This window comes from Phascolarctos cinereus, unplaced genomic scaffold (genome assembly GCF_003287225.1).
Source record: "Phascolarctos cinereus isolate Bilbo 61053 unplaced genomic scaffold, phaCin_HiC Scaffold_9;HRSCAF=440, whole genome shotgun sequence".
NCBI lineage: Eukaryota > Metazoa > Chordata > Mammalia > Diprotodontia > Phascolarctidae > Phascolarctos > Phascolarctos cinereus.
Genome location: NW_027556402.1, coordinates 215,610,495 through 215,637,194, shown reverse-complemented (window position 1 = coordinate 215,637,194; position 26,700 = coordinate 215,610,495). Strand labels below are relative to the sequence as shown.

The following is a 26,700-nucleotide window of genomic DNA, read 5'->3' as shown; positions in this document are numbered from 1 at the left end:
ACCCAGCATTGTGAAACCTAACTGAGGGTTAAAATTTAAATATGCTGCAATACTTTCAAATGTACATAAACGTACACAGTGAAAAATGATGTGGAAAAAGATTAGCCATGTTAAATATCTGAATTGCAATTTTGATAACTGAAAGGGCAAATTTTATTTACAATGTTGGATGAAGTAGTAAAATTCTTTTCTACATCTGAAACCTAACAAAAATCAGTCACAGTTAACAATACTGTAGTTTAAACTGAGCCATCACCTGCTGGGAACTTTCTAAAGGGAACTTTCCGATGTTACTTTGAGAATAATGTTCCTGACACTTAAAAACAAAAACAAAAACAAAAACAACACCCCCCAAAACAAGCAAACAAAACACCTTCACACTTCTTACTGTTACAGCTGGTTCTGATAATGATTCCATTACGTCTTCAGCTCCTACTCTTGCTGTTTTCTGTGAGTTAACACAAGTTGCATTTACTTCCGAATTGTCAATGAGGTAATGTGTGTATCAGTGAAACAAAGAAAATAATTCATTCATTCATGGCCTTTGCACAGCTTTTATTATTAAGCTATGAATATCCTGTCTGAGGCTAGTTTTACTAGCTATTATGTGCACATTTTTGTCCTCGTAAATGTTCACGCGTTTCCCCCCGCCCCCTTTCGTAGTTATAGGGTTTTTTTATTTGCACATCCCTTTTAGCTTTACAGTACATTTGACTATAGTGCACAACATGATTCCAAGTTCGATCAGTGACCCGCTGGCCACTGAGCTTCTGATTGGCTGACGGCATCCCAATCAGTGCTGGTGTCATTGCTTTACCCCTAACGAGTGTCCGGCCATAACGGCACTACACAGTAGTAGCAAACCTTCCAATTAAAACAAAAAGTCCCCCAGGGAAAATGCTACACTAGAAGAATCAGTCTTGAGTCAAATCTTTATTTGGTGCTCCGTCCAGATAGATTTTTAGTGCTTTTTCTTTACGAGGAGAGTAGGTTACACGATGTCCGGTTTTCTGGAGCCGGCTGCTTTCCTTCTTCATCAGTTCATTTCTCTGCTCATCTGTCAATTCCATTATTTCTTCAGTTTTATCCCTAAATTCAAATGATCACATCTGTTAAAATTAATTCTTTAACATTCTACTGGGGAAAAAACTGTGCTGGTTTGCACAATGTTGCTAAATTGAGAAACAATAAACTAGTGAAATCTTCAGTAAGATGAGTAACCAAGTACTTCCTTTACCACCGTTCTCCCACCTCCCCCCCACCCCAATTCAGTATTTCATCATTACTCCTTACCTTATTTAACCCGGAAATGCTAGGATTCCTGTTAGAAGTCAAAGCATCAGTCACTGATGTAGTTACAAGAATGACACACAGGCTGCCTGACTATCTACAAAAAACAGTCTAGAAGAGTATTAACAAAAATCTGCCTTCAGCAAATAGTTAACAAAGACAGTTATCCACATTAACCTAGATTTGGTTTTTAAAATACAATTATAATAAAAGGTAGTCTGAATGCCTACTGTAGTCAACATGTATGCAATCAACATTACCTATAAAATATCACTGCGCCATCATCACAGATATAAAGGGGCCACACATTCAATGTAGAAACTTTAGGATTCCAATCCAAATCCTGGTGAATTTCTAGGACAGATATGTCACAGGGAAATGTTCCTCTGCCCTGAGGAAGAGAACATATTCCATGAATACATCATGCCAGTAGACATGTTTGCACCCAGGCACATTACATGCATCACTGATCTCACCTTCGCAAATTCAATATCTTCTAAAGGTATCCCACTGATTTCACAGAGCTGGGGGAAAAAACCACAACCAAAAATGTTTGTGATGACTTATTTTTCTCAGTTTTAAAGATAAAATCTCTCCTCCCCCAATGTATATAATAGATTAAAATTCAGAGTGAGAAAGCACATGCTGTTTATAAGAAAACACTGTACTTATTTATTCTAGTTATACCTGTTCTTTGCCCTCTGACCCAAGTCTGAAAATCAGAGCGAGTGATCAAGAATAATGATCAGATGACTCAATAAGCTCGTCTCCTGGTGGTGGTGGGTAAAAAGCCTTTCAAAGTATTAGCTGCCCCACAACAACAACACAAATATGTGACTAAGTCAAAGCGGAGACTAGTATTAGGTGCTTTCAATATGCCAACTCAAGAGATTGTTTCTGAAAAGCTCTGCTAACAAAATCATGCTGTGCAAAACAGAAGAAAGAAAACATTCATAACAGACAAAGGAAATTCACCTTCTCTCTCAGTTCGTCAACGCCACTGCTTTCCAACACTACCTCCTGGAAAGGGTCCAGTCTCATCTCTGATGGCCTCCACCGCCTTGACAGCACAGCCAGTTGTGACATGGATTTCATCTTCTCCACCCCTGAGAAATTCAAGATTAAAAATTCATATTCTTGCTAAAGAGTAATGCATTTTATTTTGGTAAAACTGTTCAAAGTAAGAAAAATGAAATTCTAAGTATTGTCAGAAACTGAACTGGCAAAAAGTAAAGAATAGATATTGAGTATGTCTTTTTTAAAATTTGGGTAGTCATAATTACATGTATAATTTCACTTTTTCTCCCCACCCCCCACCAATTTACCCCTAGATTGAAGAAAAGGGGAGTTTAAGAAGGAAACAATGGTAATAGAGCATCCAGGCTGACTGTAAATGCTGTCAGCCCTTTACCCTCCCCTGGCCAAGAACAATTCTTCTGTTTCCTCCAGGGTTACTCAAATACTACTTCCATGGGGCCCTGCCTGACTATTACCGCTTACAGCTATGATTCATTTTTCTAATTCCCTGTAAGCAGTTTATTATAAATCCTATGAATTTTGGTTATTTTTCCACCTAACTAAAATGTAAAGCAGAAGGGTAGAGACCACATCCTTCACACACTACAGCACAGGGTGAGAATATGCAAGAAATGCTTAATAAAGATGTGTTAATTAAAACTTTGAAGGGAATGAGAGCCCAAACAACAACTTCCCTTTTAATTCTCAGATCCTCAGACCTGATACTGCTTTGAGGGAGGTGCCTGGGGCTAATACCTAGCCCTGCTCCTTGAAGAAGAGCAGTGGGATGATGGATAGCTGTCCTCAGTCAGAACAGCCTTTGACACATTCTGCCTATATGGCCCTGGACAGGTCACTCCATTTCTCAGGGCCCCAGGAAGCTCTGGAGGGAGAGGACTTGCCCAATTGGTATTGATCTACACAGGCAGAGGAAGTTCCTTACCAGGCTCCCTCTACTATAAAATCACAGCTCCAGTCAGAAAAATAAAATCACTTCTATCAAACATACTTTTTAGATCTTATTGTTTCTAAAGAGGAGAAAGTCTAATTTTTTTTTACTCAAAAAGTTAATTCTTTTTTGGGGGGTGGGGGTGGGGGGCGTGAGGCAATTAGGGTTAAGTGACTTGCCCAAAGTCACACAGCTAGTTAAGTGTCAAGTGTCTGGTCTGAGGTCATATTTGAACTCAGGTCCTCCTGACTCCAGGGCCGGTGTTCCATCCACTGCACCACCTAGCTGCCCCAAAAAGCTAATTCTTAATGTAATACAAATGATATGCCTATATCTCTTGCTACCTATTTATTGTTTGATCAAAAATTTAGTTTCTATTAGTTTCTAAATGGTTCTGAAGACAATAATTTCCTGATAATTCACTGATAATACCATCAAGAGCCTCAAGGAAAACCTCCCAGTTGCTGGAAATATTAATATCTTCTTCATAGACGTGATAATCCAAAAAGACCGTGCCAGGATTCTTCCACGTTTTTTTTCTTAGACGAAACCTGTAAAAGTGTTTAGACATATTAAACTTCGCTCCCTTCAAAGATTTTACCTTAAAAACTAATGTAATGCCTAGGAGAAATGTTCACTGAAGAGGTGGAAAGACAAAATGGCTACAGGAAAGGTGTACTGAAAACCTTTAACACTTGCCTTTGAAAACTGAGTGTGCCTTCAAACGGATTCAATGAAAGCACCATTGTAAGGGCCATTAGAGATCCCCAAGACCATCCTCCTCATGTTATAGAGGAAGAAACTGGCTTCCTTGCAGCCTAATGTTAGTCCTTGTTAAATAAAATGGAAGCACTACAACTTTGGATAGCTTTAAAAACACGACAAGCCAGGACGATGACTGGAAATGATTCATCTGTGCATCCATTCTCCTTTAAACCACTCCAGCTGAGGAGTGTGCAAATGTCCTTTACCTGTCAATGCTGAGTTCCAGTCCACACTGCTCCCTGAGCTGGGGGAGGAGCTCTTCTTTCGACTGTCGAACAGTCATGCCTTTAGCAAAAACTGCATCAAGCAGAAACCTACAGGGCTGTAAATGCAAATGGACTGGTGAGTGTTAGAACTCCTTAAAATACAGAGCTGCTGCATTCAACTGTGCAATCTCATACTTGTATACTGAAAAGGATCACGATTTTGAATAACAAAATGGAAAGAACAAATGGAAGGAAACGCTAAGAACACTGAAACTATACTCAACACAAAACATACAAACTAGTGACACACAGCACTCTGAGAGAAAATCAGCAGGGTGACGGCGGCTTTGAGACGTGCCTTCTGTTGCCGTACCACACTTTGATTTTTTTCTCATGCTGTTATTTTACTTTTCATGTCGCTGTCTTCTTTTCCCAGATGACAGTCCCCTTAAGCAGGGATTCTGTCCTTCCAATTCTTTATGTTCCCCTACAGTACCTACCACAGAAACTAAAATATCTGTTCATTATTTAAGAAGTGAGATTCAATTAAGATAAACATTTAGCAAAACGAAAAAATTTAAAAGCAGATCATATGAATCTTCTTACTGTGAAATCCCTTTTCCACAGAATCTCTGCTCACCTTAGATAATCAAAAGGTTTTGGACAGATCAAAAGTAACTTTTTCTCAACAGAAGATGGGTGACCCCAAGACCTAGAATTTAAAACTAATAGTAAAATCTATCAAAGCCCTACTTTCAAAGGAAGACTTTGTTTTGATCACAACTCATGAAGCTATATTCTAAGACACAGAGAGGCTGCCATCTGCAATGGAGGCAGTGGCCACATCAATGAAATCATACATTGTTTGAAGTACTAAATGTTCCAAAATCATAAGAAGTTCTCTTACTTTTGATGTAAAAGAGATGTGCCTTACCTCTTGCTCATTTACTAAAAGCTGGTACACTTTGACTCTGTACTCTCCCTTCTTCAGTGCTCTCCCCAATCTAATTGTAATCTACAAGTCAGAAACAACATTTGTCAGACATATAGTAACAAAGACAATGAAAAATAGTTACTTAGGGCTTAGCTGCCATGATAGCAAAATTACATTTTCTAGGTCCTCAACTTCACTTTATGAGGATATGAGGAAATAAGCAAATGATGCTCTCAAATCAACCCACTCAAATCTGGCTCTATTAGTAATAAATAACTATTTTCACTAACCTTGTTGTCATCTGAAAATGATGAAAGTGTTTCATTTAGTCGGACGCTCTCAAACTCCTGATTGCTGGCATAGACTCGAAAAACTTTGAAGTGAGAAGACAGAACTCCAACAAAGGGTTCCAAATGTTGTTTGAAGGCAGCAAGTGTAATTCTTTTATCAACATGCACCATCAACCCTAAGCAAAAATAACATTTTTTAAAAGTCTAAAAGCATAAATACAACAGTATATGAAACATCTGTGCATTTTAAAGAGTTGAATTTCATTCATGCAATCAATATTTAGATGCTATACGGTACCTTACTCAGTTAAAAGAAAGCACAACACTGAATAAAATCCAAGTACTTGCTTTAAAACCGCTCTAAAATAAATCCTAATGAAATAAAAACCTTTTAGAGATGTGTAAGTATTGATTTCTGTGAAGAATTAGAAAGCCAATTTCCTGACTTTTTCTAGTAATTTCTGTAAATATGGGGAAATAATGTATGACACATATAAGAAAAGATTATAATTTTTAAAATATTACCTGCTCATTAACTCCTGGAAGACATTTTAAAAAATTGTCTCTTTGTTCCCCACTAAAACACTGTTTTTTAATACAGTTGGATGTCAAAGGGGAAAAAGTGCATATAAGTGGTTACATAAAACAACAGCGATTTTTTTTTTTGGATACGGCAATTGGGGTTAAATGACTTGCCCAGGGTCACACAGCTAGGAAGTGTCAAGTGTCTGAGGGCAGATTTGAACTCAGGTCCTCCTGACTCCAAGGCCGGAGTTCTATCCACTGCACCACCTAGCAGCCCCCAGCGATTTAATTTCAAGAAAAGCTACTCAAGCATAAGTCTTGCTGTAGTTATCTTATATATGGCTGTTTGTTTACTACTAATTTTTTTTCTAAATTGTTGGGGTGGGATTTTCTAGGAATATTATCCCAATTTATGGCATATTTCTATTATTCCAACAAAAAGCAAAAACTAAATATTGCTTACTTTAATTCACCGCTCCTGTTATAAAAAAATGCAGCATTACCGCACATTTCTTCTCCTAACACCCAGCAAAGACTATCATATTATATTTTTCTAGAAAGCAGGAATTGGTGTATAATTTCAGTGTCACAAAAGCCCATGCTATGGGAAGGCACAATTTGTCTTCCATGATATTAACTGCAAAAGCTCAAAGATATTGCAGCCTAAGGTTTGCCTTAATTCATACAAGAAGCATTTATTAAATGCCCAATGTATACCAAGGACTGTGTAACTGCCCCCCATGAATTACTGTACAAACTTCCCTTTTCAAACAACTGATTATTTTTAGACCACGGAGTACAGTCCTATGAACTTACTACGCATATACTGCTATCCTAGCCTCTATGTTTTCGTTCAGGTTTCACGGTGTGCCAGCCCAGTTGGCTGGTGTAGTAACTAGTCCATACATATTCCACCGAGAAGCTGTAAACTCCTGAAAGTAAGGACCATGTCTTGTACTCTATGAAGCACCCAGGACGGTGCTTTATACAGGTGCTAAATAAGGATCTGTTAATCCATACATTTCATGATTTATAGACACTGATCATATTCCCTCCCTTTAGTCTTCAACTTTCCAGGCTAAAACGGCCATCATACTATTTCCGCCTCTCATCCCTGAATCATCTGAGCTGTTCTTTCCTAATGCCTACATGCTTCAGTCTCCACACTCAAAAAAATGTAAGAAACATTTCTCACGGAGAGTTAGTATGGCTTTTTTTTTTTACACAGGTAGAAGAGTTTTCAAACGTTTCTTTTCAATTATGCGTCCTCACTGTTTTCAGGAAAACGTCCATGATGACCAATACATTTCCTGGTTCATATCTGAAGGTCAAGGGTTTATTTTTCAACAAATGTTATTTGGATTATTGTTCTCTCAATGAATCACTTTACATTTGCCTAGACAAAAACCTATCTGCAACGCTTCCATTCAGTCACATGATCTTGCAAAATGTTCTTGCTGCTTTGGGCCATCAGCCTCATATTTCACAACCCAGGACTCAAATGTTATCTGCCAATTTGCAGATTTCCTAGGAATCTACTTTAAAATTATTTATAAAACTGTGGAAAAGTAGACCCAGACAGACTCACTGAAAGACTTTATTATTTACAGTTTTCTTTTCAGAGACATTTGTGTTTGTTGTCTCTAAATAAATTCCTTACTTGTGACAAAAAATTTGTTATGGAAAGTCTTTTAAAAATCAAGTGGCAGTTAAATCAATCATTGTAAATCACTATCACTATTCCCCATTTAGATGATTTTTAAGTCATTTCCTTCCTAGAAATAATGCCGATATGTCACCTATCAGGCATACAGCCTAACGATTCTTTATCAAACCTTCTCTGAACTTTCCCAGAATAAACATGACTCCTTAGTTTTAGGGAACCTGTTGGAAACCCCCTTAGACTATACTGGCAATTTGCTACCTGAAACTTGCTATTTATAACCACTAATACCTGTACCTGATAAGGAAATGATTTGCCCTCAGGTCTTGGGTGTGAGTGAATGTATCTGTGTTGGGGAGGGAAATGGGGTGTCAGTGAAAAAGGGGTACACTTCAGGGAAAGTGAATGTGATTGTACCTCACAACACACGTCATCCACATAAGGTACAAGGAAGTGAAGTGTGTATAGTGAAACCCATCTGTTTTCTCTAGCTGTGTCATGGCTCTAGATTTTCATCAAGTTTCTTTAAAATTCTTGGTTAGAGGTCATCAGGTTCAAATACTGGCTACAAGGGGCAGCTAGGTGGTACAGTGGATAGAGCACTGGCCCTGAAGTCAGGAGGACCTCAGTTCAAATCTGGCCTCAGACCAAACACTTGACACTTACTAGCTGTATGACCCTGGGCAAGTCACTTAACACCAAATGCCTAAAAAACAAAAAACAAATACTGGCTACACAAAGTTTGTCAATTAGTTTTAGAACGAGTGTTCTTAACTTTTTCTGTATCATACCCCTAAACTCCCTGTGGTAGTCTGAAAAAGCCTATGGATCCTTCTCAAAATGTTTTTAAATGCATAAAATACAATATTTAAGATTACAAAAAAAATTACAAAAAAAATTGAAACAAGTGATCAAAACTTAAACAAAAAAACCAAGCTCACGGATCACAGATTAAAAACCCCTGCTCCAGAACACTGCGCATTTTCTATTATTTGGTCTAATACCTTTGATTAGGCCACTTCAAGAACACACTGTATGGGAGTAGGACTCTCTTTAAAATCTTCTTCAGTAAAGACTGAGACAAACATTTGATTTCTCATTTTAATACTTTTGCCTGTCCCTCAGATGTCTAATACACTGTGATCACAACTGTCAGAAAGACTTTTTGCTCTGATGTATTTTTAAAAATCTATTATCACTGATAAGTGGGGTATGCCTTAATTATTTTTGTTCAACCTTTTCCTTAGCAAAATGAAAAGATCTTTTCTTTAATTTCATTTTTCCAGCTAGTCATGCAGGTATTTTCTTTCCTTTCCTAGAACAAAGTAATTTAAAAAAATCTAGAATACTTTACTCCTGGGTTTTTGAATATGACATATTTCTTCAACAGTCTCCATGCTTTCCTGTGTTACTTATTTTTAAAACTATTCCTATTTTCCCCCTAACCAAAACCATCATTTATCACAATTTCTTTTTACAAAATGAGTAAGTGTTAACCTCTTTTACCAGAAGGGCTAAGTGTGCCCCATTTCTATATGTTATCTGTATGTAAATTCACCAACTTAATTTTACCAAGAAAATTATAACAAAAGCTATAAAGGGCAAGGTTTTACAACCTTGCATAAACTTTACGGCTTTCACAAATGGATTTAGAAGTGAATGTAATGGACTCTTAGTTTAGTTAAAGATTGCTTGAAATATTAAGTAAGATGAACATGGATACTGACTTAAAAAATTACATACATTTATGTCCTTCCCCAGAACCTTCATCTGCAGCGTAGGATTCTGCTTTGAAATACGTGTACTGTGTCTCTCCTCTACTCTTGCCACTTTCATCATATTCACTGTCAGTTCCAGAGTCTTCTTCGGCTGTATCCCAGGTCTCTTTTTTTCCTTCATTTGCCTTAGATCTTCTACTACTTGTAATACTATGAGAGTCAAGTCCATTAGCCAAAGGGACTGGGGCACTGTCTGCATTGCACAAAGTGTCACTACTGTGACTGGAACTAAGAATATCACTGTCCACTGAGCTTGTACTCCTGTCATTGTTCACATCAGAGTCTGACCGCTCTTCAGACTGGAAATTTTCTGGATCAGAAGTCTGAATCTGCTGTTCCAGTTCTCTGTTATCTCCTGATCCTGAAGAATCTCTCTCATTTAGAGGTGATTCAATGTTTTCAAAATCACTTGTCTCCGTACTCTTGCTACTGTCTCCGTTATCTCCATCCTGTTGCTGTTGCAGAGATAAGCTTTTAAGTTTTTCAGTACTTTCTTCTAAGATCGCCTCGACAGATTTTAGGCTCCCCAGAGGTCCTTTACCTCTTTCACAAGCATCGTCCATGTGGCCAGAATCCCCACCAGCCTTCTGGTATGCTGTCCTTTTAGAATGAGATCCTGGAGATTGTTCAGGTAATAAAACAAACAGTCTGATTGTATTTGCATGGCGATCCAGCAGTTTCCACAAATGAGAGTCTGTGAAGGCCATCTGGCGATCCAAAGATTCAGAACTTTCAACAAATACCTAAACATTAAGGCAGAGAGTTCCATTATATCATCGTAGTTTTGGTTCTCAGGTATCACATGAGAGTTATAGTTCTCAAACAGAAGGATACATATTGAATTTGAAAAAAAAATTTGTTAAAGGAAATAAATTATTTAGGTTATAAGGCATTTAAGTTCAAATGCTTAAGTCACTACATAAGCTTGTTGCAAAGACTCAGACCTTTGTAAAGTTATTCTCATTAGTAAGTGTCTTATGTTTAGCATTCCACTGTTTAGGAAAACACATTCTAAACCTTATAAACCCATTAAATCTGAAAAGTTTAATAAGAGTGTGCTGCCCTTGGTAGACAAAGATGGTGCTATCAGGAGGAGAATGAGCAACATATACATCTATACATCTCTGAGATAGATGGCTAATTGTTAGTGGTGCCGCCTCTGCCAATAAAAAAAGTTAACTGACTTGTATGGAAACAGAATATGCAATATGGACCTCACTGGTATCATGTTTCTATTCCATTATTTCTTAACCAGTGAAAGAAACACTTCAATGTATTATGAAGAAGTCCTTGAAATGTCACAAAATCCTGTATTTCTTCATAGATCTTTTCTCATTTTAAACCAGGCTAATGGCGACGGTGGTAATCATGGTGGAAAAGGAAGGAAGGATGGCAAGTGTGTGTATATGCACACAAAAAGGCAACAGAAATGACAAATGGATAGACCAGTAAACCTGGCAAGGTCATAAGTGTGTATAGATTTAAAAAGTTTGGGAGCTAATACTTTAATCATGTGACCTAAAAATGGACATACTAAGATGGTTAAACTTAGAAATGAAACAGTTTAATACACAATAATGGAAACATTTTAATACTGTGGGTAAGACACTGAACTTCAGTTTAGGCTTCAGTTTCCTTATCCGTAAAAGGAAGGGATTAAGTTAGACGTTTTCTAAGATTTCTCCTGCCTTTAACAATTTATAAAATGCTACAAGAGACAGGCAGTAATTAAGTTCACATTGGAATATTTGTCTATATGTTTTATGAAGGAGTAATACAGATAAAATATTCTAAAGGGGAAAAAGTAGAAAAATATTGGGCTGTCCAGGTGGGCAGCTAGGTGGCGCAGTGGATAGAGCACTGCACTTTGAATCAGAAAGAAGATTCATCTTCCTGAGTTCAAATACGGCCTCAGACACTGACTGTGTGACTCTGGACAAGTCACTTAATCCTGTGTGCCTTGGTTTCCTCATCTGTAAAATGAGCTGAAGAAGGAAACAGTAAACCACTCCAGTATTTTCGTCATGAAGAATCAGACACAACTGAACAACAATAATAACAAAAACTGTGCCTTCCTCATTCCTCAAAGTGTACCACTTCATCCTGTGCTTTCTCAGAAGATTATTACACCAAAGCTCCATCTGGATCTAGTCAATACTATTGCATCATTGAGTTTTAACGAACCATGGACCTCCCATGTCGTATTTATGGCTAAGGGGCTAAAAATCAGATGCTTTCTATTAAATTGCTACCAAAAGCTGATATGGAATTTCAGTTGTAACACTATAATAACTATTGCACAGCATTATTTATATTTTGTTTGGATGCTTAACCATAAGGCTCTATAGTATTGTATATTTTTGATACTGAAATCAATATAAGACAAAGCTCAAAAGCAAAACTAAAAATGCTCAGAAAAAGGCAAAAGCATAAGACTTTGAAGTGTCTCATCGGAACAAAGATTTTAAAACTCAGCGAAATCATCATTAGGCCTATGCCTCCAAGAAAGGAAAAGGGTCCTTATGTAAAAATATATTTATAGTAGCTCTTTTCATAGTAGCAAAACCCTGGAAATTCAGGGCCATCTAGTGGTGCCTATCACTTGTAATACACGTAATACACGAAATGCATTATGGCACCACAACAAAAGGGATGGTTTCAGAAGTACTTGGGAAGACATATAAACTGATTCAGTGTGGTAAGCAAAACCAGGATAACAATTTACATTATAACAACTTTATAAAGAAAAATCAACTTTGAAGTATTTATGATCAATATAATGATCAACCACAATGCTGGAAGACCAATGAAGAAGCCTACTTACTCACAACCTCAGAGGTTGTGTAATTGGCTCAAGATGCAGAATGAGACATGTTTGTTTGACAGAGCCAAAGTAGGGATTTTTTTTTTGCTTCACCATACAGACTCGTTACTTTTTTTCCTTTCATTTTTTGAGGGGGGAGGGGAAGGATAAAGATAATACAACAACAATAGATAATGTTTATATAGTGCTTACTATGTGACAGGCACTGTGATAAGTGCTCTTACAAATACTATTTCATCTGATCCTCATAAGAACCCTGGAAGGTAGGTGCTATTATTATCCATTTTACAAGTGAGGGAACTGAGGCAGGCAGAGGTTAAGTGACCGGCCCAGGGTGACACAGTTAGTATCTGAGGCCATGTTCAAACTTGGGTTGTTCTGACCACAGGCCCAGCACTCCGAAAGGCTGGGGGGGAAGGGGAGAGAGAGCGAGAGCGAGAGCGAGAGAGAGAGAGAGAGAGAGAGAGAGCGAGACAGAGAGAGAGAGAGAGAGAGAGAGAGAGAGAGAGAGAGAGAGAGAGAGAGAGCGAGAGAGAGAGTGAGACAGAGAGCGAGAGAGAGAGAGAGAGAGAGAGAGAGAGAGAGAGAGAGAGAGAGAGAGACTGAGATTAGGTTCTCCTCCCTCCCTCTCTTCCCCCCAAAAGAAGGAATCAAAGACAAGCAGGACAGCTTTGCAAGTTACACATTGTATTTATTATATACTTAAAAAATAAAAGCAATTTCTATGTAATGGAGATTCACAGTTTCACGTACAATTCTTTCCTTTGGTTCTACAATGTATAGGGAAATGTTTACTTTATTTGGTGTTTTAAGTTAAGAATAGAAATAAAATAAAGTTTAAACAATTAGACTCCTATTTCTCACTGTTGCCCTCCCTCTCATCTGATGACCAATCCTGGCTATAGCTTGCTTTATTTCAAAATATTTCTTTGGGTCTGGAAAAGGAGAAAAAGAGGCAAGTTTAACAGCAGCATGGCAAGCCAAAACTAACTTTTGGCATGGAGGGAAGTGGTAAAAGGCAGGACAGTCAAAGCCAGCAGAGCCGCTAGAGAGTTGGCCTCCGTCAGGAAGACTTGTGTTCGAGCCTTGCCTTGTGTGAGCCTGGGCAGGACACTCAAGAACTCAGTCCTCCCGGGCAACTCAGCTGCAGATGTGCAAGGCCACTGATGATGTTCTAGATCTGCCCCACTCCTCCCACTCCAAAAAGGTGTCACCAGGTGTGGAAATCACAAGGCCAGGCAGCACTGGGTGTTTAGTAGGGCCTACTGATCACTGAAAGTCAGTCAGAGAACAGGGAAAATGACTAAGAGTGAGAAGATTTAAATAAGATGCTGAAGTAAAGACAAGACAATGAATGAGATCAGAAAAATGATCAAGAAGAAACATACAAAGCAAGAGCTCTCTGAGGATGTGACAGAGCTACAGCAAACCAATGAAAGTGGGCTTCAATATGGATTAAAGTGGTAATTACTGGAAAGCATAAATAAACCCAAAGAAGAAAAGATCATTAACTTTCACTCCCTTTTTTCAATGGGGAAAGGGGAAAACAATTCAGTGAGCTCAAGCCTTTGTGAAGGATTTCCCCTATGCAAGGTTTTTCACTCTGAAGAACATGATGCTCCCAGGCTAGGAGCTGTTCTTACTGTGAGTTTCAGGAGGGCCCTGTCCCTGAGGCCTTTCTCTCCCCCATGCCCAAGTCCCATAAGTGGGGTTGGCTCTGATTATAGGACCGGGTTTAAGAATGGCCAAATATAGAGGAGGGAGGTGTCAATATGTGAATAAACAAATACTACATAAAGAAAGTAGGATCTGACTTATTTTGCAGAAAGAATAGGTCTGATCAAGGTAAAGAAAAGAAGGCAGGCATTCCAAAGGGCACAGTTTGCACAAAAGGATAGAGGCAGAAATATCAATATGGTATGGATGGGGCTGTAGGAAGACTGACCTGGCTGGAATCAAGCTTGGGAAGCAGGGTGAGAGAGATGGAAAAGGAGGTTAAGAAGTTTGCACTTCTATCTGGATTAAACTGACTAATGTAGGAAATGTAAAAGGCAATGAGGCTTTGACTCAGAAAGCCTTGGGCTCAATGCCACTTGTGACCTGTCTGTGTAGCACTGGGCTAGTGACTTGACCCCTCCAGGAAAATCTCTAAGAGGAAAAGTTGCAAATAGTCACACTAGTAGAGAGAATTCCCTTACTATGAGTTTCCTATACCCATGAAATCACAGATTCAGACAAAAAAAAAAAGAACAAAAAGAAAACAAATGTAGGAGAAGAGTCATTAAAGACACACCTTGTTACTTCTAAAAAAGCCTTCAGCCTTCAGGGTTTTACTGGGCACGTTGAGAAGACGCAAGTCATTGTAGCAGCGTTCCAGAACTATTCTCATTGTTTCCGCAGGCAGATGTATAGTCTATAAAGGAATCATAATTATAGAAGAGTACTTTTTTTTTTGCAAGAAACTATACTTTAATTTAGAATTGGCCAAGAAAATATGACATTGGTTCCTTTTTTTCAGTGGGTTAATATGAAGGTAACTAGCTGAAGTTAAAAAAAAAGCTCAAGAATATGTATAATCTTACTAATCCCATTTGTTTAAACTATGCTGCTCATTAGGAGCCCAAAGGAACACTTGCAAAGTCATCTACAACAAAAATCTCGACCTAAAAATATTTCACTTAAGTCACTTTAATTTTACTTTAAGGGATTAGAGGTGAGATCTCACTCAAAACTGAAAATTCTAGCTTCTTAACCAATCAATAACATTCTGATAAGTCATAATAAAGTTCAAATCAAAGACAGAACAAGAAGAGTAAATTTTGTCCAACAAACCTGTTTGTTTCCCATCATGTCTATGAAAATGACTGAGGGAACAGCTCCCTCATCCCTGACTGTAGTCTCTTAGTTTAAAAGTCCAATACGCTTGTATGGTTAAAGGTACAAACCAATGGTTGGCTGGTAAGGAAACTGTCAATCTCCAGTTCCAGTTTCCAGTGACAGAAAGGAACAGAGACTGAGCTACTTCTTTGTCTCTACTCCCTCAGAGAATACAAATCAAGAAACCTGCTTGAACAACACAGAGGAACATGGGAGAAGCCTGCCTAAGGTAGTAATGGGTTTTGAGTGTGCTGGCACAGAGCTGCCCCTTGTTATCTCACCCCTTCCCCCACTTAACCGGCAGGCTTTATGTTCTTGAATATGCTCATACACACCTCTATCTTTAAATGAAATGGCAAGAACGGAAGAACATATGTTAAATAAAGGTCAAAAAGGACATTAACAAAACCTGTCCACTGCCTCCTCAATTACAAAATGCTAAGAAAGTTTCTCTCTAGTATAGAGGATAGAGGGCCAGCCTGTGGAGCCCGAAAGACCTGGGTTCAAGACCTGCATCTGACACCTAAGTTGCAAGTCACTTCACATATTAATATTCCAGGCAACATTCATATACCCAAATCACAAAAAAGTTGCTGATCTGCAATTTGTGAAGGCAGTTTCCACACCAGGAGTTCCCTGCTTACTAAATCTCAGGCCTGTACCTACTCCCTTTCTCCTCCCCATCAAAACTAACTCCAAAATTCTAGTTTATATGTCTATCTAGGACAATATTATCTTTTATAATTCAAGCAAATGTACACATAGTTCTAATAATGATCAAAAGCACTGACATTTTGTTATTTCTGAGCTAAAAAGAAAAAGATTAACAATCATCATCTCCAACATCCTAATTTCTACAAATGAATATATATGGACCATAAAAATGCATAGGCAAAATATGCTTTGAATACAAGTACAAAGATAATCTGGGAACATATTTTAATGTGTAGCAGTGCAGTGTTATCACAGAAAACAAAAGTGAAATGTTACTGTGACTCTCTTTCTTCTGAACTCCCACAGCACTCTACTTTTCTTGGGGGATTGCTCATATTCTGCTTTGCTTAATAGTTACTTCTGTCCTTGACTTACCTAATCTACTAAACTAAAAGCAACTTAAGGGTAATAACCATGCCTTATTCATCTCTGTATCCCCTATGGTTTATCAAATGCATACAGTAGGTACTCAAAAAAAGTCTGCTGAATAAGGTATACTTGGAATATGCCTAAAGTAATTCTTTTGGGCAAATGAGGATGAACAAATATTTAGTGTCAAATCCTTTAAAAACAATCTTTAAAAAAGTAAAGAGAAGAAAAGAAAAATGCTAAGCACTCTCAAAAACTGTGGTAATTAACTCACTTAAAGCAGTCACATCACTAGCACTTGCCAAAAGTTGTCCTTAGAAATGAAGCATTCATCAGTGTTAGTGAAAGAAATGTAACCATTAGACATCCTTCTCAAAAACGTTACTGTGCTATTGAACTTTACGCATGCTAAAAACTAACCATAAATCTACATTAGAAATGTAAATTATTTTCCTCCATATACAGACTGTTATTTAAAACTTACCTTTGAAATAAGCTGCTTAAATTCAGTGACCGTTTGATTTAAATAAGCTCGTACGCTAACTGGAGGAGCAACAGACTCTGCCTTTATATCAACCACATGGACTTTCACCATCACCTCTGCCACATTTGAAATACATAAGAACAGAACCGCTTAGTACTCAAAGCAATTGACTTAAATAAGCTATTCATAGTGTGGTTTTTGATATGGTCACAAAGATGGAAATTTTCTTTATGTAAAAAAGAACCAAAAAGTATAATGTACACATTTAGTAAGACATTGTTTTTGTGACTCTTCATCAAGAGCTGCTCTTAACAAATCAAGCAAACTTTCCATAATGAAAATGAAAAAGAATTCAGTAAACTGGGCTCCTAAAATGCCTCAAGCTTTTCCACTAACCAATAACCTTAATTCATAGTTAATATTTAATTTACTATTTACTTTAAATGTGACTTTTGCTCTATACATTACTAATAAAGCAATACGCAACCCATTTCATATATAGTACAGAAAGAGCAATTTGATATGTCTTCTAAAACGAGAATCTTTTTGGAACGTTATTTCCAATGCTCTACTTTGATACTTTCTGAAGTACCAAAGTACAATTTTGATTCTTTCCAAAATACAAACTGACACCATTTAGTTATCTTAGATATTGGCTACAATGAAACAAAAATGGGCTGGCATTTAAGGTCTCATCTAGTCCACACCACTGCTAATAAATAATCCAACCTAAACTGTTTATAATTATCTTGTTATAAGTAAAGATCTCTTGGGAAAACCATTTCACTAATGTTCTTAGAAACTTTTGTATAAATCCTTTTAGTTTGAAGGCTCTTCCATTCATCTAATTCTAAAATTTAAGCCTGGCCCCACTCTTTTATGCCAAAGAAACAGGAACTTTAAAATGCTTAAGTATTCACAGGGCTTCTTCCCTTGGAGTCCACAGCATCTTCCCCTCCCCTCACCCTAAGAATTCATGGAGAGATTTGAGGGGGTCCATCAACTTAGATGGAAAAAAAACTCCTACCACATCTTTATTTTCATTAACTTCTAACTGAAATTTAACATTTCCTTCATTTATGAATGTAGGTTACAAACAGAAAGGGTCAATAGATTTCACCCTGCTGCAAAGGGGTCAATGTCACAAAAAGGTTAAGAACCTTTCTTCCATGCTCAATAGTCTTTTAACTCATCTTCATGTCTTATTTTCCAGTTCTTAACCATCTTTGCTGCTTTCTTTCATACCCATTCAGGGAGGGAGCAACAAACTTTACACAGGCCACAGTACAGTCTCGAATAATGCTTAAGGTAACTTGGAATCTTTTTTCCTATAAGCGTTATGATATAGTGGAAGAACACAGGTTTTAGACAGCAGACTTTGGCTGGAGTCCCAGATTTCACACTTATGAGCTATGTAACCCTGGACAAGCAGTAAGTTTCAATGAAGTTATCTTTAAGATGAGGTTACTATGGATCGCAGAACTGGAATCCAGTCCAACTCCATTACTTTACAGGTGAGGAACCTGAGCCCCAGACAAATGAAGTGACTTGCTATAGGCCACACAGGTGGTAAGTGGCAGAGCTGGGATTTCAACCAAGATCCTGACTCCAAATCCAGAATTTCTTCCTAGTAAGTCAATACTAGCACCTGCCCACATTATAGGAATACTGCAAAGAACATGCTCTGTATCACTTAAATGCAGTATGAAAACTCACAGTTCTATACATTTTACTTTCAAATTTTCCTTCTAGAAACAGTGCTGCATTGCTGAGTAACAGAGGCAGCCTTCTGACTTCAAGATCTTGTCTAAGTTAAGGAAGAAGGATAATTATCTCCATTTTGTACTTGGATTATTTATTTGCATTCTCCATACATTTCTTTGTACACATACCTTTTGAATTTTTAAATGCTTGCTCTAAATGCTTCTTAATTTGCCAAAGTCATTCCAAATTTTGAGAATGAGTAAAACTGTTCAAATTAAGTTCATTCAATTTAAAAATAGAAAAAAACCCACCCTACATTACTTTTAAGTAACTTAAAGTATACAAAATTCTTAAAAGAGTATTATATTTCTTACCACCAGGTTTATAAGACTGAAAAACCTGATCAGGTTTTCTGGTTTCCAAGAGTAGATCAAACATGTATGTTGATTTGACTCCACCAAGTAGAAGTCCCATTGGAGTATCCTCTTCTCCTTCATATGACCGTTCTAGATAATCGTGAAACTCATCATACTTAACAAGACGACAACAATCTAGGGGAATGATCTCTTCTAAATCCATCATCTAAAAGTGGAAAAATTACCCCACAAATTTTATTTAATCTAATATCACTATTATTACCTATAGTCCTAAATATATACTCATGACTTGTATAGATGCACAAATACAACAGATTTAGAGGTATAAATTAAATGCTTTTAAAATTCTAACTTCTATTTTTATAGTCATCCCCAAATGATATTTTAAATTATTAAGCATGTAATCCATATAACAAAGTATTTCAAACATAAAATATTAAAAGCTTTTCAGTGCAAATTTTAAAGTTAAACTACACTCAAAAGTCAGGGTACTACATAAACTGTAGGCTATAAACTTGCGAGCATATAAGCTTGTGAATCACAAGGGGGAAAATGCCATAGTTTAAATACAGGAATCACTCCATTGTTTGTTCAATCATACGGCAACAATTACACTGTTATGAATGAACATGGAAAGCCTCTTAAGCAGCCTAGCTTGCATAACAAGGGCTACGTTATAAGATGTCACATTCACATAATTTATAAAGTGTTTAATTTCTTACAAGAGCCTTGTATGCTAGGTGGTTCAGGTATTATCATTTCCATTTGCAGATTAGAAAACTATGACAAAAAGAAGTTAAAGATTAGCTTCACTATTAAATGATGGAACTGGTGCTGGAATCTAGTTCTTCTGCCTCCAAATCCAAAACTCATTTCACTACACCAGTGCTGCTGGACAGCCACTGTCCAGTACAGCAGGATCCTGCAGGCTGCATTTTGACTTAGTTTTAAAATGTAATGTTATCTCAATTTTGTTTTATTTTATTTATCTTGTTAAATATTTCTCAATTCCATTTTAACCTGGTTCAGGCAGCACTGAGGAGTGCTGTGGGCACTCTACATGACACCATACGTCCCCAAACGAGACCAAATACTAACATGTCATTTGTGCTACCAAACTTGAGTCTGACTTTTCCATATAAAACACTTACAGGATAACAGAAATTAAGCAGAGGAATCACAGGGAGTCACTGGAATATCCTATTTCACAATACTACTGTGAGGAAGGCGCCTTGTAAAATGTACAGTGCTACATAAACACTCAATGCTGCTATTGCCACTCACCGATATGTGTTAAATTAAATTTTATCCATAATTACATAGCAAGCCAGAGGCAAAATCACAATTAACACAAAGAATATCTGATGTGAAGTTTTATAGTTTAATTCTCACATCATGATATGTGGTAATGATTATTTGGGTTTCCCTTGTTACAATAAAAATTATTAAAATGTGAGTGGCCTTTCCTTCAGCTTTTAATATTAAATCCTAACCAGCCTAATTCATTTTGAGAACATGAACGTTACCAAAGAAAAGCTGAATATACTCCAAGGGAGGGATGTAAGGTACATCCTTTGGGAGAATCCCATACCCAGAACAGGATAATTATTGGGGTTCCTGCAAGGAGCTGTTTTCATTACTGTCTCTGGACAAGTGCTGCTGTTGGGTCCAAAACAGAATAGAAAGAGAATTTGGGAATGTGCACAGGGCTTTACTACGAAAGAAAATAAAAATGACAGAAAATCATGGAATAAAATGTCATAGAATTAGCAGCCTGAATGATATAATGGGACCCCTAAGATACTAAAAGAAATAGAAGAGGGCTTTCAAGCTTGAAGACTTACAATGGAAAGGATTTATGGAAAAACATGACTGTCAAAGGAAGACCAAGGTTGTGGCTTATCTGTTGGAGTATCCTCATATATGAAACCACAAATCTAAGCACTACTCTCTTATGTAAGAATGATCACTGATCGGTAAAAACATAAATGCTATTTACTGAAATGTAAATTTAGCAAAAAAGCATGAGTCAACATACCTTATGAGCTATTTCTACTGCTTCCTTTAGGGTCTTATCTTTATGAACTTCCAATTTATTTTCCATCATCACCTGTTTCATAGGATGCAGGCAGAACAATTTTATCTGTAATACAATTTGTAACACAAATCCAGTCAACATTTAACCAGGCCAAAATTCACATCTTCATAAATTAAATAACTTTCTTTATACAAAATTTAAAAAATTATTTAGATTCATTGACAAGAATGTTTTTATTGAAAAATACTTGTTTTGCTATTTGGTAATCAAAATTTTGTTATCTCAATTATTTAAAGAACTTTGCTGTGTCAGAAGAACTCATGTTATACCCATTTTATTCCACTGCTACAATGCTCTTTACTTCAGATAAAGGTGAAAGAAATCTAACCTTGCAGGTATTTCGCTCAATTTCACGTTGCCTCTTTTCTTGCTCTTCCAGTTCTTTTTCTTTTTGCACCAAATTCTTAATGTGCTCTGGGTAGTCATTCACTTCTAAAAATTCTACCAATAACAACAATAACAATCAGGCATTTTCATTCTGATCGAGCTCTTTTATCACCCTGAACACCAGATCTGCTGGTTTGTTTTACTAGTGTAACAGAACAGTAGAGACTAGGACAGTTCTTTCCCTACATAGCTTTCTACACAGAGATCTGAAAATGATCATATCTGCAACAAGTGTTCCTTAGCCATTTCTCATGATAGCATATTAGTCAATTTGCTATGAGTTGAGTTTTGAAGAATGAATCTGAAATTTATTATAGTTAGCATTTATACAGAGCTTTAAGTTTTGCAAAGCATTTTATATATGTTATCTCCTGTGGTCTTCACTACAACCTCAGGAGACAGGTACTATTATTATTTCCATTTACATAACTGAAGTGGCTAGAGGTTAAGTGACTTGCTCAGGGTCACACAGCAAGTAAGTAGATGAGGCAGGATTTGAACTCAGGTATTACTGACTCCACACCTAGCCTTATAACTATCAGGAAAGAAGGAAGATGAGACACTTCCCATTTTGGTTTTACATATTTGGACAGGGGAGAAAAATGGGAGGAGAGAGCAAAAGAGGAAGGGGAGAAAATTGGATGATTAGAGAGAACGGGTTGGTTGGAGACACAGTGTGTGTACGGGAGGCAGACAGAGACAGTGAGACAATGAGAGAAAGAGAAAGAGAGAGAAGAGAGAGAGAGAGAGAGAGAGAGAGAGAAGAGAGAGAGAAGAGAGAGAGGGTTATCAGACCTGTGATTTCATTGGTGTAAAGAATTCTTGGTAGGTAAATTCCTACCGATGTGGATAAAGCAACTGTTTTTACAACTTACTTGGAAGCCAGGTCTTTATCTACTTTTACACACATACACACGTACATTAAATATGATTAGCGTCATCGTTACCAATGGCAACTATGACATGTCCTTTTGGACAGATCAAAAATGAACAAATATATATTTGTTAAAAATACTAGCCAGTTCCCACTAATACCGAGATTAGCCTAATACATAAAATAACACGTGCATATTCTCCTGAGTCTGAGGGCTGCACCTTCTTGTTTATTCTCAGCAGGCTATGGAGAAGATTTATGGAAAACATGGACGGAATGCAAGAGAGAGTTTAGACAGCTTATATCCTATTTCAATCCAATAATTATTTGCCAAGTGGCTGCTATGTACAAGGGTTGGTGCCAAGCACCAGGCAGACAAAAGTAAAAATGAAGAGTCCTTACTCTCAAGGTTATTTTTCTCTTCAGGTGGTGGTATATTAAAAAAAAAAGTGTGTGTGTGTGTGTATATGCATATATGTGTGTGTATACATATACATGTATGTATATGTATGCATATACATATACACATATATACACACATATGTATGTGTGTGTGTGTGTATATGTATATGTATACATATACACACACATATGTATGTGTGTGTGTGTGTGTGTGTGTGTGTATATGTATATATGTATATGTATACACCATAAGTAGAGTACAAAGAAAAGGAAGGAAAGAGAACTAACCAGGATAATCAAGGAGGGTTGAGTTAAGCCTTATAGGAAGACAAGCATTCTGAGAGACTACAAAAAATATATTTCAAGCATGGAGAAAATACAGAGGTGGAAGATGCAGGATAAAATTTGGGGAATAATTAGAAGTACAATGCAGAGCCTGTGAAGGGGAGTGTTATGAAAGAAGGCTGGAAAGGTAGCAGGGAACCTACACTGGAATGTGCCTTAAATACCAAGCTAAGTAATTTATATTGTATTCTATAAGCAATGTGACCTGAAAGAAGGCTGTTCTACAGGGGGAAAACAATTCCCCAAAACTTTTACCAGCTCCAAAATCCCATGTCTTATTTCCTTGGCTTTAGGTTATTTCAGTTTCCTATCATTTGAAGAATTCTCTCAAAGGAAAAGGTGTATATATTTATTTGTACCCTAACTAATCCACTGACATTTCTCCCAATTGCTTTGTTTTATCCCTCCTTGTTATATTTTAAGTAATTTATTTATATCCTTAACCCTTCCATTCTAAACCTGTAATTGATCAGAGTGAACCTATAACAAATCAGGAAGCCTTTCACAAAAGCTTTTCATGTTATAGAAACCTGAAAGACTTAAAACATACCATCATTACCACTATTCCCATCATGGTCACCACCACCATCACCATCATCATTCAAATAGTGCTTATTCTATGCCAGGCAGTAGGCTAAGCTCTTCACCAGTATTATCTTATTTGATCCTCACAACAACCCTTGGAGGGAAGTGCTGACCTTCCCTTGCCTCCTTTAGGCTGTTGTGGATGAAACTGAACAAAGGCAGACTGAGACATGTTTTCTCTGAGCAAGATAACATTTTATTAACAGAGGTGCCACTGACCAATAGAATGGGTCGGTGGCTACCTCAGTTTAGCCAGAGATCTCAAGATGGAGACTCAGTTCCTTTTTATAAGATTAAAAAGTAGAAGAGGGTAGATAGGGAAATAATACAATTTGTTATAGGGTTGGTGACACGGGGTTGAGGACAACATGACTGGTTACATAGGTAAGGCATGGAGAACAATATGATTGGCTGGAAGTTGGGAATGAGGGGCTGGCAACAACCTACTCCTTCCATCCTATGACTAAGAAATGTTTATTGTTTGAGTCCACCTGCAAGGTCAAAGACAGTGGGCTAGACTTCTCTGAACAGAAAACCAGACATCCTTGAAGGATAGCTTGGTAAAGATACCGGACCAGACTCTCTGGTGTCCACCCACACCCCCTAGGCCAAGAACAGAAGAGTAATTAGCAAGAGAACTGGATTTCTAAACTTAACTCATTATACGCCAGCTGAAAATGATACAGAATCAATTTGATCTTCTCAAGGCATACCATTTCCTTTCCTACATCATTTCACCATTATTCTCCAAGTTCCTTTCTTCTGATCACCCTTTTTTAGTTCCTCCTTGTTTCCTAGTCTTTGGGTTATCACCATCAGGTATCTTCTCCAAGGACTGTCAATAAGTGCTAAGACAGTGGCTGGGCAGAACAAGGTAGCCTGGATGATCCCATGCCAACTCTTTTAGGCCTAACCTTTAAGACCCACTTCCAAAAAAGTACCATCTTTTCATCTCCTTGTCAAAAGGTATAGCAGATTTGATTGGGAATCAAATAGATCTGGCTATTCTGTTCCTAGAACGGAAAGAGGTAGGTTATAAACTCGTAAAATTGGAGCTCACATTTGGCTTCATGGATAAGAAAATCTTCTGAGTTATAATGAAGTCTTACACTTTTTCTGGTCAGTACTGACTTCAAAATAGTTATAGTACAAAGAACAAGACTTTAAAATGTTTGGGTTTTTTCCTCCATGGAAAGTAAAATCTTTCATTTTATCTTTTTAAAACTATTATTTCCCAGGGCAGCTAGGTGGCACAGTGGATAGAGCACTAGCCCTGAAGTCAGGAGGACCTGAGTTCAAATCCGGCCCTCAGACCAAACACTTGTCATTTACTAGCTGTGTGACCCTAGGCAAGTCATGGAACCCCAATTCCCCAAGAAAAAAAAATTTCACATAAAACTATTATTTTCCTTGTGAAAAAGGGGGCAACTTTAGTTAGTTCCTGGCTGGAAAAGATAGCAGTTTTATAAAATAGGAAGCATGATGCCTCAATTTTTGTCCCTCCTCAATAATACCAAACTTTCTCTTCATGCAAAAAAACCCCACAACAACAACAACAACAACGACAAATCCCATTCTCTGGCATTATATTGTATGGCTGTAAGACACTTGTGTATCATAGTCCCTCACCTAGATTTTAAGAGGCATAAGTGCAGGGCATATGGCTTAATTATTTTTGTATCTCCCTCGGAATGTAACACTTTGCATAAAACAATTGCTAAAAACTGGAGCAGAAAACCCCCCCACAAAAGACACTAATTTCTGAGAACCTTTTAACTAAAATGAAATGGTATAACCAAAACACTTAAAAACAACAACAAAATGACTGCTGCGAGGCATTATAATTCATGCTTTTCCTAGTGGTACACTGGGAAGAGGGACAATGGCAGACAGGACAACTGAACTAGTAAAGAGTACTGGGGATGAAAGTGAAGAGGCTTGTCTCAACTCTACCACTTTAGTGGCTGTGTGACTTAGGGCAAAAAACTTCACCTTTCTGGGTCTCAGTTTCTTCATCTACAAAATGGGGATTTAAGAAGATCCTAGAGTTTCAGGTGGAAGGAATGTTCGAAGCCATTGAGGCTAACCTCTTCATTTCACAGATGAGGAAACTGAGCCTCTAGAGAGGTCAAATGACTTGATCAAAGTCAAATTGGTTATAAGCAACAGAAACAAGATGTGAATGAATTGGGGCTCTTTCCGCAGTGCCCAATACCTTGCATTGTCTACTTTTCTGGGTTGTTAGGAAGATCAAGTGAGAATGAATACAAAAGCACTCTCCAATCATAAATATCTTAGACTCCATTCATTATGGGAATGTAATCAATCCAGTTAAAGACAGAAACTCTTCGTTTCAAGATAATAGGGAGAAAACTCCAAATATTTCCTCATTTCCACAGACACTTTTTTTGAAAAAAATACTTGAGGCAGATTTTGATCAGTTATCATTTTTGAATGTTAAAACAGAAATAATGAATTTAAAAACTGTCTTTTAGATGCCTTGTGTAAAACAGAATTTTAGGAGAGACTATTAAAAATTCTCTTAAATAGAAATGTTATTGTAATGGTACTTCTACAGAGCAGAAAACAACAGGGAGTGAGCTCATGTTGGTTCTTCATATTTAAGGTAATTTTGTTACTAAAGGAACTTTATTATAAAGTGGCTTCATCTATAAGACAGTTCCAAGGCATGTATTTCAACAACAATGTTTACTGTTTATCATTAGTTCATTTAATATTAACTAAGGATTCCATTGCTAAAACAATTTAAAATAATTCTAAAACTTATCTTCCAAATTTAGTCACCATTCTGGCAAGAATTATTCTATAAGAACTGTTCTTATAAGAAACATTCTATTCAATGACTATATTTCAAATTCTAGTTCAAGAAATATTAACATAAGGACAAGTACCTAGCTCCTGATATCTGAATTCTTCTACATACATTAAACTCACTAACTTAATCTTGAAAAATGTTTATCCAGTGCTATATAACTGGCAAGAAAATGCTCCTATTATTATGTTCATAAAATCAAATTGAATACACTTACTTGCATTTCTTGAAGGATCCTTCAATCTATATATAAGCATATATGCATTTGTGGAGCTAGTAGGAAGACAAAGAAAAGTCAACTGTGACTGAACTTTATTTTATTATGTCAAAAGTATTTATAAAAAATACTTTTCCCTGCTTCATATGATTAAGAGTCATTTGGCTTTTTTCAGATAGGTTCACACTTAAAC

The 26,700-nt window shown here is 37.1% G+C and overlaps 1 protein-coding gene across 3 annotated transcripts in view; it reads right to left on the bottom strand.

Annotated features, from left to right (window-relative positions):
• Positions 1-534: 534 nt before the first annotated feature.
• The window catches only part of USP47 (ubiquitin specific peptidase 47), a 108,630-nt gene continuing 82,464 nt past the window's right edge, over positions 535-26,700 (bottom strand). For all 3 annotated transcript variants that reach the window (XM_021001973.2, XM_021001975.2, XM_021001974.2), the window contains 15 exons: positions 26,508-26,563; positions 21,193-21,305; positions 20,805-20,909; positions 18,764-18,971; positions 16,686-16,801; positions 14,535-14,654; positions 9,383-10,160; positions 5,452-5,627; positions 5,162-5,242; positions 4,228-4,343; positions 3,689-3,807; positions 2,266-2,396; positions 1,767-1,814; positions 1,551-1,681; positions 535-1,089 (listed from right to left, as the gene is read on the bottom strand). In XM_021001973.2, the coding sequence (XP_020857632.1) occupies positions 915-1,089; positions 1,551-1,681; positions 1,767-1,814; positions 2,266-2,396; positions 3,689-3,807; positions 4,228-4,343; positions 5,162-5,242; positions 5,452-5,627; positions 9,383-10,160; positions 14,535-14,654; positions 16,686-16,801; positions 18,764-18,971; positions 20,805-20,909; positions 21,193-21,305; positions 26,508-26,563 (2,473 nt within the window). In that variant the 3' untranslated portion in view covers positions 535-914. The remainder of the gene's footprint in view (positions 1,090-1,550; positions 1,682-1,766; positions 1,815-2,265; positions 2,397-3,688; positions 3,808-4,227; positions 4,344-5,161; positions 5,243-5,451; positions 5,628-9,382; positions 10,161-14,534; positions 14,655-16,685; positions 16,802-18,763; positions 18,972-20,804; positions 20,910-21,192; positions 21,306-26,507; positions 26,564-26,700) is intronic.